Source organism: Candoia aspera, chromosome 2 (assembly GCF_035149785.1).
Source record: "Candoia aspera isolate rCanAsp1 chromosome 2, rCanAsp1.hap2, whole genome shotgun sequence".
NCBI lineage: Eukaryota > Metazoa > Chordata > Lepidosauria > Squamata > Boidae > Candoia > Candoia aspera.
In genome coordinates this window covers 70250837-70268934 of record NC_086154.1, presented here as the reverse complement: position 1 = coordinate 70268934, position 18098 = coordinate 70250837, and the positions used below count along the sequence as shown (strand labels likewise).

At 37.6% G+C, this 18098-nt stretch overlaps 1 protein-coding gene across 2 annotated transcripts in view; it reads left to right on the top strand.

Moving 5' to 3' along the window:
* Positions 1–18098, top strand: part of GRIA1 (glutamate ionotropic receptor AMPA type subunit 1) — a 97285-nt gene that overhangs the window by 21164 nt on the left and 58023 nt on the right. For both annotated transcript variants that reach the window (XM_063292166.1, XM_063292165.1), the window contains exons 4-7: positions 10675–10836; positions 13187–13354; positions 16234–16338; positions 17948–18058. In XM_063292166.1, coding sequence (XP_063148236.1) covers positions 10675–10836; positions 13187–13354; positions 16234–16338; positions 17948–18058 — 546 coding nt within the window. The remainder of the gene's footprint in view (positions 1–10674; positions 10837–13186; positions 13355–16233; positions 16339–17947; positions 18059–18098) is intronic.

The window sequence follows — 18098 nt, the reverse complement described above, 5'->3', positions numbered from 1 at the left end:
CATCTGTGTGACCATTTCCACTCAATTAATACTCCCTAGCATTTTGTAGCTAGGCCTGCAATTAATATTTCCTTCCCTGGATCTACAGAGCAATACTCTGAAAAGATGAGATGATACAGTCTAAAACAGCCTTTCTCAGTCTTTTGATCCTTGATGAACCCTTGAAATATTTTCCAAGCCTTGGGGAACCCCTGCACATTCAGGCTGAAATATAGGCCAGAATTTATAAAATTATTATATTTGTTTCATGCATAGGCCTGTATATATGCATTAACAGAGTTCTTAAACTAAAAATAAAGAGTGAAATTTACCTCTTTAATGTGAAGTTGCCCAAAATTGAAATCATTCTTTAAATAAATTATGATCTCCCAGGGAACCCCTAGTGATATCACAGAACCCTAGGGTTCCACGGAACCCTGGTTGAGAAACCCTGGTCTAGAAGTACCTTGTGTTTTATGATGATCTGGCCTTTTTATTTTAGAAAAAGTATTACCTTTAATCCTAAAAATTAATTAGTACAAAGCCAAAAAGGTTTATGCAGTATACCTATTTTAATGAAATGATACTCTATAAGAAAATACCACTATTATTGGTTATAGAATATAGACTCTGTGTGGCAACTTTATCAAGCCTTGGAACCTTAGTTAACCAAAATGCAGAGCCTTCAAAGATTGATTATTTATTTATTTATTTATTTTTATGTTATTTTATCACCGCTCATCTCCCCCCAAAGGAGGGACTCTGGGCAATTTACAATAAAAACAAAATTTAAAATTCAGTACAACTATAAATACAATTATAAGAAGACTGGTGACAATTTCAGCCTGTTTGGCAGCATGGTGGTGGCTTAGGGATTTTTAAATAATAAATAAAGCCTTAATCCACTTATTTTCATCCTTAGTTTAACTTTTAGCACTGCAAAACAATAAAAGTAAAACCCAAACAAAAGCCCAACCATGTTGTTCTGCTGAAAATTGGTGATTTGTTGCCAAATTTCAGCAGTAGTTTTGGGGGTCTAATGGATTGGAAAAATGGAATTGGATATTTTCAAACAGATGTGCCCAAACAGTTCCTCTTCTTTTATCCATTCATGCTATCTCTCTCCGTCATCTTCCCAGACAGCATGTGCTTACTCTCTTTCTCCCCATAACATAATAGTTTTTCAAATTTACTAGAATTCTAATGTTTACTAGAACTACTAGTGAAGGTGAAATATGGAGGAGCTCTGATTGCTTTATACTGTATACTCTCTTACTATAAGCTCAGGAAATGTTCAGCCAATAAATAGCAGTTATTTCCCCAAATTGTATTTCCAGTTATCTGTAAATGATGGCTTGGGCCATAACAAATTTTAGCTCAAATTATTCAAAAACTGTAAATCTTGAGGTGCTTCAGGCAACTGCATAGGAACAACAGAACCACTGTACCAACTCTGCTGTAGAATTAGACCTTACATATGATAGACTGTAATGCAGAGAGAGGGATAAAATAAAGGAGACCAGGCTGTCTTTTCCGCATGGCTGTTTCTTTGACTCTTTGAGACACCATACAGAGGGTCCTACAGAGTCAGCCTTCTTTCTGGACTGTTCTAGACCAGTGTTGGAAATCATTTCTGTTGATTCCCCAGTAATAAGAAATGCAAGCATTCCCACTGAGGAACAAATAGACCAAAAAATGGAACAGAGCTATTATTTTAGATTTCTCATTCCTAATTTGAATGCCAAGTACAGCATGATTCCAAAGAAACAACATTAAGTAATTGATCCAAAATACACAGTCAATTACCATCAAAACAATTTTAATATATCCACAGCATAAATATTCATTCTTGATCATTTTTCACCCTGCAGTAATAATTTCATTGTTGTATAGGGAGGAAACTATTGTTCTATCTTCCAGCATTTATTCTGCTTCTTAATTCTTCATCTTTAGATGTGCCAGTATTAAAGATTCAGTGGACCTTTAGTAGAGATATACCATTTTTGCTATCTATCTATGACACATGGAATTCATCTTAACTACTTGCAAGGGACTTCTTTGAATAATTTTAAGTGTTGCCATAGCATCGTCTTCCCTCCCCCATGGTGTGAGTCTTGGCTTAGCTTAGGTGCAACAAGACATCATGGAAATCAGCTTGTTTTAGTGAAACAATGCAAGGAAGCATGACCCATCTCATCTGGAAATTGGCTGAAGGCACATGTGAGAAGAATATGGTAGAAAGCAAGAGAAAAGAAGGAGAAAGAGAGATGATAAGACTTGTGAGATCAGCAAAGGAAGAGGAAGTAGAAATTAACAGTTTTTAAAACACACGCACACACACAAATGAAGGAAAAGGAAAATCCATTCCCAATCACTAACACAGAAGAACAGCAGTGGTTTAAGGGCTGACACTTACGGTTTTCTGCATTGCAACTGTCAGCTGCTTGTCTCCCATGTGTAAGCTGCTGGAAGTGAAGCCAGCTTAAGAAATCCTTCTCCAGATTTCAATCTCTTCCTCCACTCTGGCCACAATGATGCTCAGGTCTTCTCTGTGGACCACAGTTAAGATGACACACAATTGGTGAATTCCCCTGCTTCTTTTCTCCTTCCACCTGTGGTGTGGTTTCTCCTCTAATCAGTGGTGTGGTGGAAAAACTCACCTGAGAAAACACCAATAATTGGCAAGGATCCAGCAATCATTTAATCAAAGCTAGCATGTTACTGTGAGTTAAGAATGCCAGAAATTGGTCAACCAAATTTTTCTATAGGGATACAGAGATTGAAGATGACCATATGTATATATTTAACCATGGACTGATGAGAAATAAAAGAACGTTAGAAGAACATAACCTGATGTTTGGCTGGCATGGCTTTTTATGGTACGTTAAAGTTAATGTAGATTTTAAAAATCATTATGTGAGAAGTGCCATATTGAAAATATGGAATAAACACAAGCCCAGGCTGTGCCCAAAAATACCTCTATTGGTCACAGCACAAGAAGCATTTTACAGAAAAGAAACAGCAGGCAAAGAAAAATGGTTAACATATCAAGGATTTGTTAGTACAGGAATATGGAAAACTTAAGATGAAGTCAAGAGAACAATTGACTGCAGAGGGATATAGCTTTCAGTGGTTTTCTTATGCACAATTGAGAGAGACATTTAATATAGATAAAAAGATTACTGGAATTGAACAACATAAGACAGAATTTGAAATTGTACAAATGGTGAACATGTGATTGTAAAATGTATAAACTTTTGCTGAGATTTGAAATGGAAGTTAAATATTGCATGATAAAATGGGCCAAGAACTTTGATTATAACATACAGAAGGATCAGTTGGAAGGAATGTGGGTAAAGGGGATGAAATTTATATTGTGTTATAATTTAAGAGAGAATTTTTACAAAATGGTGTATCATTGGTATATGACACCAGAGAAATTATTTAAGATGTATAAAGTACATCTGGGCAATGCTAGAAATGTGAAAAACATGAAGGGACATTTTACCATACATGGTGGACTTGAGAAAAAGCAAAAAAAAAAAAAAAAAAAGATACAAGTACATATGATGATGGAAGAATTTTGAAGATTAATATTAGGATGAAACCAGAGCTTTTTTTACTGGGACTTATGGAAAATTGATTAGAAAAGACTTATGGAAGATTGATTTTATATTTGGTAACTGCAGCAAGACTACATGCACAACAATGGAGAAACACTGAAATACCCAGAATGGAGGAATGGATTTTAAAGAAGGCAGAAATGGCAAAACTGACCTGTTTGGTTAGGGATAAAACAATAAGTACTTTTATACAAAAAAACAAACAAACAAACCTGGAAACCTTTTATGGGCTTTTTGCTGAAAATGGAAAAAGTGAAATGGTGATTTCTGGATTTGCTGATTGAAAAAAGGGTCGAATATGGGACAGAAGGGATCTGTAATGTAATGTTAAAGAGGGAGGAGGAATAATAAGCTTGTTTGTAGCTGCTGCAAAGAAGATCGGAAGTTGCTTCTTTGATTATCTTTCTTTTCTTTCTCTTAACTATTGCTTTTTGCACTTTTTCTTTTATCTTTTTTAAACTTTTCTTCATGTATTTTCATTTTTATCTTTTATCTATGTAAAAATGTTCAATAAAATCTTTATAAATATATAAGATAAGGGCACACAGGAATCTGAGCATCCCTGTGTCTGGCAAGAGAACACTTTGTCATGCCGGGTATGTAGACGTTGAAAAGTGTGGATGCCAATCAAGCTGATGGTTAATCTGATAATTTGACCCTGCATCCCACTTTGAGCAGGGAGAGTTATAAACGTACCCATAATCAATAGCCTTATGTTATTGTTTATAGATATGGATCAAAATGGATCAAAAGCCATTCACTGATGTAATAAAGGTTACAACCTCAGGAGGATATACTAAATATTGTTGTGGCAAGTATACAAAAAAGACAATTTAGCAATGAAGAGTACTGTGGCTAGATACTGTGACTGTTACATTAAACAGCCAAGCAAAGGCAGAGATACTTGTGAACCATTGATAACCTTGGTATCAGCATGTAGGATACATACAGAACAATACATTTCTCCCTTCCTAGGAAAATGAGCACCGACTGCTTTCCTTTCTATGGACAGGTCTTTTCAGGACTGGTGAACATCAAACAGCAGTTCTACAGTACAGCTATTCCTGTCATTTGGGCTGGAATTGGAAACTTAGCAGAATTCTTGTCAATTTCTTGGCAAAAAAATAATAATGAAGTTCTGCTGATGAATCTGTTTTTTAAAAAAATAGGTAGCTTTACAGTCACTTAGGCTAGAAGGGGAAACTTGGCAGAACCCTTGTCAATTTCTCCTGATTAAATTTTTTTTTTTTTTAAAAAGGAGTCCCCAGCATTTTATCACTACTAAACCTGTTTTTTTAAAGCTTCATGGCAGTCAAACTCAGTATAAAATGGCACCACCAGCCAAGTGGCATGGAGGCCCTTGTGTAAAATGGAATGACGCCCATCAGGTGGACTAGCAGATGAAGATGATGCCATTCCCTGGTAGTAGGCAGCCCATCCATGCATTGGGACAAGCAGAAAGTGTGGAACAGCCCTTATACATACTCCAGTTCAGGACCCCCTTGTGGAGGGCAGTCTAAATGATGCAGTGCAAAGGCAAAGTGTATGTAGAAGCTTCCAGGCATCATTCCTGGTATGTCCATTTAGAAGGACACGATGTAGCTGGTCTAGAAAAGACCTATTTGAACCAAATCATGTGGGTAATCTGCCTTCAGAATACAGTAAACTGTACTGAAATGGAATAGATAAAAGGTCTGCCTCAGTCTAAATCTGAATCAGTTTCACCAGTCTAATATTAATGTAAAAGGTAAAGATTAAATAGCTTAATTTACTAAAATGAAACCAAGGTTAAATAGATAGGCTTCTTTTCAAAGGCTGAAGCTTCATGGAATCCAGTGGCATCTACCTGGCTGAAGAGCAGACAATATTGGTAGAATAGATTCTCTGTCTTGCAGCTCTCCTCAGTTTTGCACCAGGGGGTTTGGGGATCCACCCAGATTAGATCTGTGGGTCATGGTGGAAAAAAGCCAAGCTCCAAGCAGACATTGTAGGAGCCAAGCCTAATTCATTGAAGGAAACCCTAACAAAGGAAAAGATACAATAAGTGACATCACTTAGTTTGTTTTATTTTCTATCCTGCTAAACATATTCATGGACTGATGCCTGGGGAATAAAAATGCCCCTGGAACCTGTTTTTAAGTAGGTTGTTTCCAGTGGTACATTAACAACAATTTAAAATAATAATCAGTTTTAGTCTAACTTGACTTTTCCTCTACTGAAACTATTATCCATCTGTCTTTAACTTTTAGTATGAGTAAGTTAAAGTTAAATTGTTTCATAAATTGTTAGAACAGAAATAGATTATTTCAATGTAAATGATAAATTTCTAGCTATGTATATTTTAAAGGTATCTTTCAAATCTCACCTATTCAGCGTTGCCCAGGGAGTCTGACTCTGCTCTGCTGAGTTAATTCCACCAGATTGTATTAACTGCTTGCTTTTTGTTTTTAAATTTAATGGCCCACTTTTGAAGCTGTAGGGGAGTTTTAATGCTAATGGGAATATATTTGCAATTGCTGCTGCCTGGTTTTGTCACCTAGCTGGTTTTATGACCAGTTTGTTTTTTTGAGCTAGCTTGCATGTTATCCAGTTAGCAGTTTCACATTTTTTTATTCAGATTTATAGCCCATTCTATCCCTTGGGCTCCAGTTGATTAGTAATCATATTAGCCAAAAAGGGGGGGGGGGATCCTTACCTCTGAGGCACTCCAAACAATTAATAGAAAGACCTAGCAAGGAAAAAAGAGGTCAAATAAAACAAATCAGAAAAGATTTAATCATGCTATTTATAAATAGATGATCCTAGAATTTAAGAAGCTGTCCCTTAGCACTCTCTCTTCTTTGTACCTGTTATTTGCTATTTTTCTCCCGTACACAGCAGTGAATTTTCACTCATATCTTGGAAAAAAGAATGAGAGTAGCTTAGTTTCTAATCTAGGCTAGGTAATGGTAATGTAAAAATATTTTTATTCAAATTTAACAAATCAGAATAAGCATGACCTGCATGCTCCCACACATATTTGATTTGCATATGGGTTAGCAAACATGCTAGAAAATCATAGTTAATCATGAATTCTCTTTATGTCTAAACTGGGCAGGATAATTCATAGCTTCTAAATAAGTCATAATGTAGAAACCCACTGTCAACCGTGGCTTTCTTTTCTAGCATTTTTGGTGGGGGGTGGCATTAACCATAGTTTACTAACCTCTGGCTTGATTTTTCACTTGTGTGAATAGAAGTGTGAACTGGCATTTTGTCAAGTACAGTTGGCTTGTGTATGAAACTAAAAGTATGTTCTGCCAAACTTGGGTAGTTTAGGCTTTAAATGAATGCACTTAGCATTCACATTTTTGCAAATGGTGGCCAGTGGGTTGGGATGAAAACCATTTGGAGCACAGTATACTGAATTAGCACCATTGTTCCTCTTCTGAAACCTCACTAGTGCCAATGGGCATTTTCTCCCAATCCTAATACTACCTTTGAGAAGTGATTGTCTTCAAGACCACAGCAGGAAATGAAAAGGAACAACTTTATAGTTCCCACGTTCTATCTACTATTATCTATTATCTGCTTTTTTCCTGTGTGCTGCTATCTACATGCCCTATTCTCCCAATGGATGTTATTTGCATTTTTTTAAAAAAGCTGCATGCTAAAAGCAAAAATACAGTATAATATCAAGATTAATTCTAAATTGAAGGGTTAACAAACAGAAACTAACCTTTGGTATCTCACTTCAAAATAAAGATCTAGATCAGTGTTTTTCAAACTTGGCAACAAGCTAGGGAATTCTGGGAGTTGAAGACCACACATCTTAATGTTGCCAAGTTTGAAAAACACTGTTCTAGATTACCTTTGCAGCCTTTTCCAACTGTACGATGCAATGAATGGCTACTTTTTAGGGATGGTGTCACAATGGTTTTAGATCTCTAACCAATGTTAGGGATATAAAGCCATCTGCATCTGAGATCCCTTCCTTCCACCATTACGATTCTTTCATTCTAGGACAATTATCTGTTCAGCTGTGAATTGGAGCTCTGAGGCCATTGTAATCCATCCAAAAGAAAGGAGAAATAAAATTGCACAAACAAAGCAGTATGCTAGGATGGGAGCTGAAAGCATAGCATTGCAATGGTTCCATTTCTATATGGACCGTAGTTTTGGGAAGCAGTATAGATGGAGTTTTGCTTTGGCCCTTAGCATTTGCACTATAGTGATTCACAATTATTTGTTTTCTTCTGTGTGCTGATTAACTTCTATATTTAACTTCTATGTGAAACTAATAACTGATATCATTCAGTGCTTTGGAGTGTTACCAGTACTGTATACTGATGAAACCCAATTCATTCTTCCTTTTCATCAAATTTGGTGGGGCTGTGCAAGTGCTCCTTCCATACATCTGAGATTAGTGTTGGATATATTGGTATAGTTGGTGAGTAGTTCAGTGTTTTAGGCAGAGTTTCCTTTTTTTTTCTGAGGGATCAGGCTCACAATTTGTGGGTATGTTCAGATCCCACTGCATCTCTCATCAGCTATGTCAAAAATCTCAGTTGTGATACCCACACCAGTGACAGTTATCTATTTTACTAATACTCAGAATGGCTTTCTGTTAGCTCTTCAAGTCAAGCCAAGAAGCACAACTGTGAGTACTAATTCTACCTTTCTTGTAAGGTTACATTAACATAAGCTTCCAAGACTGAAAGTATTTCTCTCCTTTTACTCTCTGGAAAACTAGGGAGGGTCATGTCTAAAACGTTTCCCGCACCTTTTTTTCATTCTGTGGACTGAGATATCTTTTACGTGATGGTTGTCCAGTCTGCAGCTCTTCCTCCTGTCTCCCAAGGTCATCCCCACATACCATTACACCTCCCTCCATCTCTTTCTTGGAATGTGTCTGAAAAGCTATTCAGAAAGGTGATTTGTGAAGTGCCTTACAAAATCCATTACTCAGAGAATCAAAGCAGCTGGACCATTTTGAAGCCCTCTTTTTATCTTCTGAGTGTACAGAGAACCAGGAAATGGCCTTCAATATACACACAAGTTCAGAAAGACTAAGAAAGAGCCTTGAAGAGATGCAGCTGCCTCAACACAATAAGGGGGTTCAGAAGGGCATTTTGTGAAGCATTCCTGAATGGTTTCTACAGCCTAACTTTTTATACATCAGTATGGTGGCATCATCTGACATTGATGCATCATGATGAGAAATCTGTCATAGTCATGACATTCCATTTTGGTAGGGTTCTCTGCTGGAAGACTGCTTCTATACGTGTTTTTACAATTTAGCTTGTTTTAATTTTGTTGTTGTTGCTGTTCTTTTTTTCTGCTGCTTTCATATATCTCATTTATCCTTTAAAAGTTTGCTGTTAAAATTTGATTGGCTTACAAAGAAAGTAAAACAATTTTGGTAACACTGAAACATATTTCTAAACAGTTCTCTGTTCAATTAAGCACACTTTTAAGCTGGGGAGTGTGTACCAGCCTTCCCCAAGTTGCTGTCTACTAGATATGTTGGGATTACAGTACAACTCCTATAATCCTGGTTTGCATGACCAAATCCGATTGGGCATTCTAGGAGTTGTAGTTCCAGCATTTCCAGAGTCTGCCATATTGGGGAAAGTAAGCCTAATCTAAACATATTTAGCCTAACAGCTAAATAAGACTTCATAAAACCTTTATTTGTTTCATGAACCCTAACCCAAGGGAACATGGCCATTCTTTTAGCAATTGACTGAGGGCATGAGAGTTAAGTTTGGATGGATATTCTTGTGTAACTAACACCCCTTTATTGAATAATTCCCTAGGAATACTTTTTTTTCTATTACTCAACCAGCTTTAATGAAAATGTATTCTGGCTAATGGGCCCATTTTCCTTTTCACATTGAAATTCAAGTCACCATCTCACTTCGTCCTCTTTCTTTGGCTGTACAGGACTGAAATATATTCAACTTTATCCTTGTTAAAGGATAGCATAGATTGGGTTTGGGATCTGTTCAAAACAGTATAGATAATCCGGAGTGTCTCAAAACTGCATGCAGCTCCATTATTTCATGAATCAAAGAAATGTGAATATCTTTTGGTCTAAATGCCTGGTAAATTTGCCGGTTGGGTTGCCCTGTTCCCTCTCCTCTCCTCTCCTCTTGCCAATTTACTTCTGAAGCTAATTATTAAAACCAGCCTTGTTACTCCTCAGGGATGAAAACTGCTGTTGTCACTCTGTCTTGGCTCCATTGGCTTTATACACTTGGAACACACTCAAGTCCTTGTGGAATGTGGCAGTATAATAATGCAGTATATAGAACAGATGCCTACACCCAGCAAGCCATGTTACATTTGTTCCTTGGCTCCCATTATTCCTACCACTCCACAACCAGTTTTGTTCCATTGCATCATTTCAGCACTGGCTTTAGAATTAGAGATGTGCAGATTGGCCTTAATCAAATCTAAATATATTCAAGAATTTGCCTGTTCTGACAGGTTGCAATTGCTTATGTAACTGTCCCAGTGTATACATTCTCCAATATACCTGTTGATGAGTACTTTTCTTAATATTTTTCTTTTTCCAAAAATATTTAGGAGACCGTATGAATTATGCTATATTGCAGAAGATTCTGTTTGGGCAGTTCACATTATTTTGCTTGGGGGAAAAACAATGGAGTTCTTTATATTCCTACTTATATTTATGATTAGAGAGAGAGATATTTTCCTCATTCCATGTCATTTTCAAATTCTGTCAATTTGTTCTCATCTTTTTCTTTATTAGTCTGCAGTTATTTTGAAAAAAAAACTCTGGAAAGTTATATTTTTAAATTTATTAAATGTAAATTAATTTTAAATTCCAGTGTATTTCCTTAAGAAAATCCCCATTTTAAAAAAAAATTAATGAGCAGAGAACTCACCACAATACTTGGGATGAGAAGCAACGTTTGAAGGGTAACGTTCTAGTCTGTAGGACGATCTGGGATGTTTAGATTACTACAGTCTTTGTAAAGGTTGGGTTTTAAGACATTGCTGCTTATATTAATATATGTTCATTTATCGCTTTTGTTGTTGCTGCTGCTCCTTTTTTCCTCCTTAGGGCTTTATGGATATTGACCTGGGAAAATTCAAGGAAAGTGGAGCAAATGTGACTGGATTCCAGTTGGTGAATTACACAGACACCATCCCAGCCAGGATCATGCAACAGTGGAAGAGCAATGATGCCAGGGAACAACCTCGGGTGGACTGGAAGAGGCCAAAGGCAAGTGGTACTGAAAACCATTTGTTTGAGGAGGTGTTAATGCCACTTTCTTGTTATGTGCTGTCAGACTAGGGTTTGCGGCTTTTCTTCCATAGCAAATTGCAGTGAAATTGGTTTCAGTGAAGATAAAATTGTAGAAAACAATGTTTCCTTTTGCTTATATAGGCAGGACTTTTATGGTGCACTGTTTAAAGGATCTTCATTTTGAAGCATGCAAACACACATATACACACATAAGAATCAGAGTGGTGTGATAGTAAGATGCTGGACTAGGAGCAGGTTTATATCCTCCCTTAGGAACAGAAGCCAGCTGGGTGACTTTGGACCAGTCACTGTTTCTCAGAATCAAAAACATCTACCTCTCAGCTGGTACTGGACCAGCATGGCAGATTACGGGCTCTAACCTTCAATGATGGTGTATCGACTTGAGCAGTTAATAATACACACATACATATACATACACGCATATTATCATTATCATTATTTAGAATAGATATTTCAGTCAGTCAGTTGTTGTTGTTGGTTTCAGTCAGTAGGGCCTCAAAATTATGTATGCAAGTGAAAAGCAATTTAACAACAAACTTCCAAGCAGTGCAACAAAATACAGAAGTGTAATAACAATGAGTTTCTTATTAATAATGGCTTAATGCTGTACGAACACCAGCATCTCTGTACCTCTCCCAGCTCCCAGCTTAGTTTCCCCAGATGTGTTTAACTTAGAGAATATTCAGGCAGAATGCCCAGATACCATACTCTTGGAGAGCCAAAGGGCAACACATCTATGGGAAATTAAGGAAAGTTATCTGAAACTGTTCCTCTAACATTCAGTGTTGGTGCTCTGAGAAAGAATATATACTAGTACTGACTTGGGTTGTTTGGGAGAATTATTGCATGTAAGTAGCATTTCAACCTTTAAGTAACTTACATGTGGTAATTAGCATTGGGATAACTAAAGGAAATTTCATGCTTTGTTCTTCCATTTGGGGGAGTCTGCAGCAATTTATGTAATAAGTTGTATGCTGAATAATTGTTTTACACTGAATTGAACAAAAATATGGTGCTTTGTAATCTTCTGAACAAATAATTTTTAAAACATAGCTCGCCTTCACATCATTATGTAGATGTGATAGAAAGATACATACTCTGTTGTTTACCTTCTCATAGATTCTTCATTGTGTAAAAAAATAAGTTCTTTTTCTCTCCTTACTTGGGCAATATTTTAATGATTGGTAAGTTGTATAGTAGATTGAATATAGTGGAGAAGGAGGGAGGGAGAGAGATGTTCTGGAGTTGTCATATTAAGGCAAACAGTTTTAATCTAAAATAGTATTGAGTAACGTATCTTTTAAAAAACTAAACATGTAGACCCAGAGACACACTTCGTTATGAAGCAAATCTTCCACAGTTAAGGACAGAGTTGAAGGCTTTAGCTTCCTATGTATAATTTTCTAAAGCCTGCAGCAGCAAATCTTACAGATACTATAATGGATTGGATCCAGACTTATACATGCTTAAATTAGACTCACTGAAATCAACCTGTCATTATTATTCTGGATACCTTGCATTTCCATCAAAGAAAAATGACTCTCAAGGTAGAACAGATTAATTAAAACACAGTTGAAAGCAAAATTAGCATAATAACTAGGCTGTACTTTGGAGTGCACAGGAGTGCAAACTACTTAAAGCAGCTGCAGCTTTTCCCAGGAAATTATCATTGTCGTTAATATTATTAGACATAAAAATACACCTACAGAGGACTGTGCAAGTCACCATTCAGCTACTTATAGGAAAAATCAGAAGCTGTATATAGAACCTCATGGCTTGTCAATCCAGCCAAATGTGTGTTTTAGCTCAGATCGCAAAGAGACAGTAAGATAGGGTGACCAAGGTGCTGGAGTAGGAGCTGGAAGGCTCTAGTGTTCTCCCAGACATGGAAGCCGGCTGGATGACCTTGGGCCAGGCATTCCCTCTCAGCCCAAATCAGTGTCAGGCTTTGTGATAAGCTGGCTGAAAAATTAAACTCGTTCTTGCGCTGATCGCTTTACTTTAAGAACTGCACCAAACAGTGCAAAACAAGCAGATCCTACAAGTGGGACAAGTGCTAGGAACAACAATCACAACTTCAGTTCAGACCACAAAAACCTACAGAATATTGCTGCTCTTCATTTTTGAAGCACCAATTACTTGACAAATTTACCTGTGTGGCACATTAAGTTTACACTGATATTAGCAAAATAGCAATTTTGGGTGGCTGAAGTCTGGAATTTGAAGATTCCTGTCCTGGGAGAAGAAACAGGCATTTCCAAAATCAAGCCTAATAGCCAACATGCATATTTCATCTATTTTCTAGTACACATCTGCTCTTACGTATGATGGAGTTCGGGTAATGGCAGAAGCTTTTCAGAGTCTCAGGAAACAACGCATTGATATTTCCCGTCGTGGGAATGCTGGGGATTGCCTCGCAAACCCAGCTGTTCCTTGGGGACAAGGGATTGACATCCAGAGAGCTCTACAACAGGTCAGAAAATAAAACAAAATTTAAGCCTGGACAGAGATTATAACATTGTTAGAATATTTAAATTATTATTCATTGACTTCCATGCAACCATTATTTTATAGACTGTAATCTATATTATGTTGTACTATAAACAAGGATGATCACTGAATATTTATACTGAAATTGAATTTCTGAAGTAGTCTTGAAAAGTCACCTTATTTAGGAAAAGAAATTGAGAAATGAAAACTGACTGAGGACATTTGGGAAAAATGCATTTTCTTTGTAAGTATGGATCCTGAACTCATCAAGCTTGAATTAAAAGGTTTCAGCAATCTAAAATAAGATTACAGTAGGTAATTCATTATATTCTCTGTTTTTATACATAAGTAGATGCTGGCTTTGTCAAAGATACAGAAATAACACGTTACACAATTCTTCCTTGATTATACCATATCAGACTGCTGATGGGCAGCATGTCTGAATGCTTCTTGTAGGTGAAAGCCAAGTTGTTGCAAGTAAACTAGGTCAACCCCCTTGTCCCTTGATTTACTATTTTCCATTGTTTTACATGAAAACAGAAAAAATCATATCAAGATTTTGCAATGAAGAAGAGTTGCTTTATTTTGTCTGTATATTATACAATATATGCAATCCATTCAGTACTAGGTGTTCTCTGGTATTAAGAGAAGTGGGAGTTTAGAAAGGGAAAATTTGTAAAAGCCACCATATTGGAAGCACATTTCAATGTTAAAATGTTCAGATTCTGAAATGATTGGGAGAATAGGAATGTCCAAGGGCAGAGCTGCATAGCTAGGTTGCCTCTTCATGGCAATGGGCCAACAATTTCTGGAGGGCAGTAATGGATGAGATTGTCATCTTACCTCCAGCCTGCTGCAAACACAACCTCTCCCTGTGTTTTGTTGTTCTGAATTGAAGGTAGCGTTTTCCAGCTTGTGCTAGCTTAAACATTGCTGTCCATTTTAACTGCTGTGCTTTACTTTGGTTTATGCAATCCCCTGCATTTTGACCAGTTACAGCCCAGAGACAACAGTACTCTGCCCTCATTTTCTCAGCTTTTCCTCAAGAAAGTCTGCCGCAGCTTCTGTACAGGTAGTCCTCATTTAGTGACTGCCTCATACAGTGACTGTTTGCAGTTATGATGGTGATGAAAAAGTAACTTCGCAAACAAGCTTCATATTTATGACCTTCGCAGGACTGTAAAGCAAAAGAAAGCTGAAGTAAGATTGTAATCCCAGTTGTGGTTTTCCTTAGCGACTGCTTCACTTAATGACCAAGTTGCCAGACCCAGTTGTGGTTGCTAAACAAGGACTACCTGTATATGTCCAGTAAAATCAGGAAGGATAGCGATTGGCCATTGTTTTTCTGAACAGAAAGGTGGGTGGGCATTCTGGGCTAAATCTCTTGCAAGCTGCTGTCAGAGCATCTTGGTCCAGATGGTTTTTTGTTAAGCCAGCTCAGAGCTAAGCTGGCTTCAGCACAGGACAGGAACAGAGCAGACACGTACAGAGTAAGGAAGAGGACCATGATGGAGATATGCAGGCTCTGTTACCCAGGCAAAAGTGGTTAAAGGATTTTTTAAAGTCCAGAATGGCCAGATAACATTCAGAAGTAGCTCAGGCAGATACCTCCCTGATTCACTGAGCTATAAGAATTAGGAGGAGGTACAGTACAATCAGACTTGCAAGGATTTCTTCTTATAGCCTATCTCAGTAAAAGTAGTTGTTCAACTCCTGTGCATTGGGTCTGACAGATTTAGTCTGGGTGCAAAGATATTGCATCATGGGTGAGCCTCCTTATGGAGGATATGCCAGAAGTAGAAAGACACAGCTGGGAAGGCCTTCTTCCTTGTAGCGTACCTGAATTCAGCATAGCTATCCAAAGGACAGCTTCCAAATATGACTGAGGTTCCTAGGCAGATCATTTTCCCTTTATGTGCAGCAGACAAATTTATTACATTTGTCATTATTATACAGATAGTCCTTGCTTAGTGACATTAATTGGGACTGGCAATTCTGTTGCTAAGCAAAGCGGTCATTAAGAGAAACATCATGTGACCGCCCTGCTTAGCGACAGCAGTTCCAGCAGTCCCAATTGTGGCTGTTAAGCGAATCACCCGCGGAAGTTAAGCAAGACAACACATGACTGCGACTTGCAGCCTCCACTGACTTTGCTTGTCAGAAGCTGTCTGGGAAGGTTGCAAATGGCAATCACATGATTGTAGGACAATGTGTCTATCTTAAATGCATGACAGTTGCCAAGCGCCAGAATCGTGATCATGTGACAGCTGGGGCACTGTGACAGTCATAAGTGCAAGGACCTATCATAAGTCATTTTTTCACTGCCGTCATAACTTCGAACAGCCACTAAACGAATGGTTGTTAAGCAAGGACTACCTGTAGTTTATAAATCCTTTACAGTTTAGACGATGGGGATGATGATTTTGTTACTGGATAACATCAAGTGCAGATATGTGAGAAAAAGTCTCCATTAATAACCTTCCCCAACCCAGTGGCTAACTTTCATCTATCGTCTTTTGCAGAAGAGCATTCCCACATTTAGTACAGGAAGATCTTAGCCTTTTGGGGGTCTGTTTGCAAGTACAGAGGAGATTTTGATGTGAGTTCTGCTTGCCCTGCATCCCCATCTGCTCTGTATTAACTGGAAAAGTCTGAACTGGAAAGTTGTCATTACATTCACCTAAATGGGCTTATCTCCTCAGCGCAGATTGAAAAGAAAATGCCTGAAGAAAAATCTGGACGTGCACTGATGTGCATACCATTTGATCTGATTTAAGAGCTTTGGAGAGAGATTCAGTACAAGAATATTGTAACAATTGTCATTTTTTACTGATCTCCTCCTCCTCCTCTTCTTTTTTATAGGTGCGTTTTGAAGGACTGACAGGCAATGTCCAGTTTAACGAGAAAGGACATAGAACTAATTACACCCTTCATGTTATTGAAATGAAACATGATGGAATCAGAAAGGTAAAGGTGGTTAGCTTGGGAACGGAACGCGCTTCTGACATGCAACTTTTGTCATGAGCTAAAAAAAGTTTAGGTGAATAAGGGATAACAATGTGTGTGTTTCTGACACCTCTTTTTGTATGTCCTTGGGGTTGTAGAAACATTTTTTTCATGAATTTTTGTAGGAATGAATTTGGGATCTCTTCAAGTTTTAAAAGACATAATATGCTTTCAGCAGTGACAGATTCTTCACAGGAAGGTTTCTTTTCTTCTCTGACACTTCCTAGAATGACCATATAATGAGGTATCGGGGACCTTAGGTGAGGGAAGAAGCTTCTTTGTGAAGATCAAATCAAATCAAATTTTATTATTGCAATCGGAGAAGCATACTTTGTGAAGAGTGCTCCTGTGAGCAAACCAGTCTTCTTTAAGATTAAATAAAACTGAAAAGAGGTATCTCAGCCTCCTAAAAAAGGAAGTATAGTCCCTACCCGCCCCCATCCACTCTGGCAGGTATTTCTACAGATTCATCTTTAATCCTTAGGAAAAGATTCTGGAATGAAAAACTAAACAGTAGAATGTAATGGATTCTCTCTTGCTTTCTTAAATTGATAGTTATGTCCCATTTATTTCTCCTGTGGTATATTTTAATCCTGTAAACCCAAAATATATGTGTAAATATTATTTTAATATTTAATATGGATTTAAATATAGGGACGCGGTGGCGCTGCGGGTTAAACCGCTGAGCTGTCGATCGGAAGGTCGGCGGTTCGAAACCGCGCGGCGGGGTGAGCTCCCGTTGCTCGTCCCAGCTTCTGCACACCAAGCAGTTCGAAAACATGCAAATGTGAGTAGATTAATTGGTACCGCTTCGGCGGGAAGGTAACGGCGTTCCGTGAGTCATGCTGGCCACATGACCCGGAAGTGTCTATGACAACGCCGGCTCCAAGGCTTTGAAACGGAGATGAGCACCGCCCCCTAGAGTCGGACACGACTGGACTTTAAGTCAAGGGAAACCTATGGATTTAAATATATCATTTTCTCTCAAAACATTTAAGTAAGTAAATGTATTAATCTGTTAAGAACTGTGACTTGATATCCAGAAAATTGAAATCTGATAGATTAATTCTAACTGATATATTAGTCAGAAAAATTCAGGTCGGGACTTTTCATATGAGTATTAACAACAGATTAATTCCCAGATGATTTCCTATCATCAGTAAAACTCATCTAATCTCTGAATTACAACATACAGAGTCATTAAAAGTTTAAAGTACAATTTGGGCATGTGTGTAGGCAAAAGGAGGGGGTGAGAAATATGAACACCAGGTCTACCTCAGAAAATATCAACAATATAAAAGATTCATGTATGCTTTTATTAGTATAATGATACACACACACACAGACACATACAAACTACTGATGTCTTACACATTGCCTTCAAAATGTCTGTCAAATAATGCCACAAATTTTAAAATGCAAAGAGATCTCAATGTTTCAGAGATGGTTGATTTCTTTCTCACAATGTTTACCATGAGTTTTCTCACCAGTATGGAATCTCAGGTTATAGAACATTGATTTTTGTCAAAGATGTACCATAGATGTACCATATTCTGTTGATTGTTTCTAGATCGGTTATTGGAATGAAGATGAAAAATTTGTTCCAACCATCACAGATCAGCAAGGTGCAAATGAAACAACAACTTTGCAGAATAGGACCTATATTGTCACAACTATTCTTGTAAGTATTCTGATACTGAGATCTTTAGCGCAACAAATCC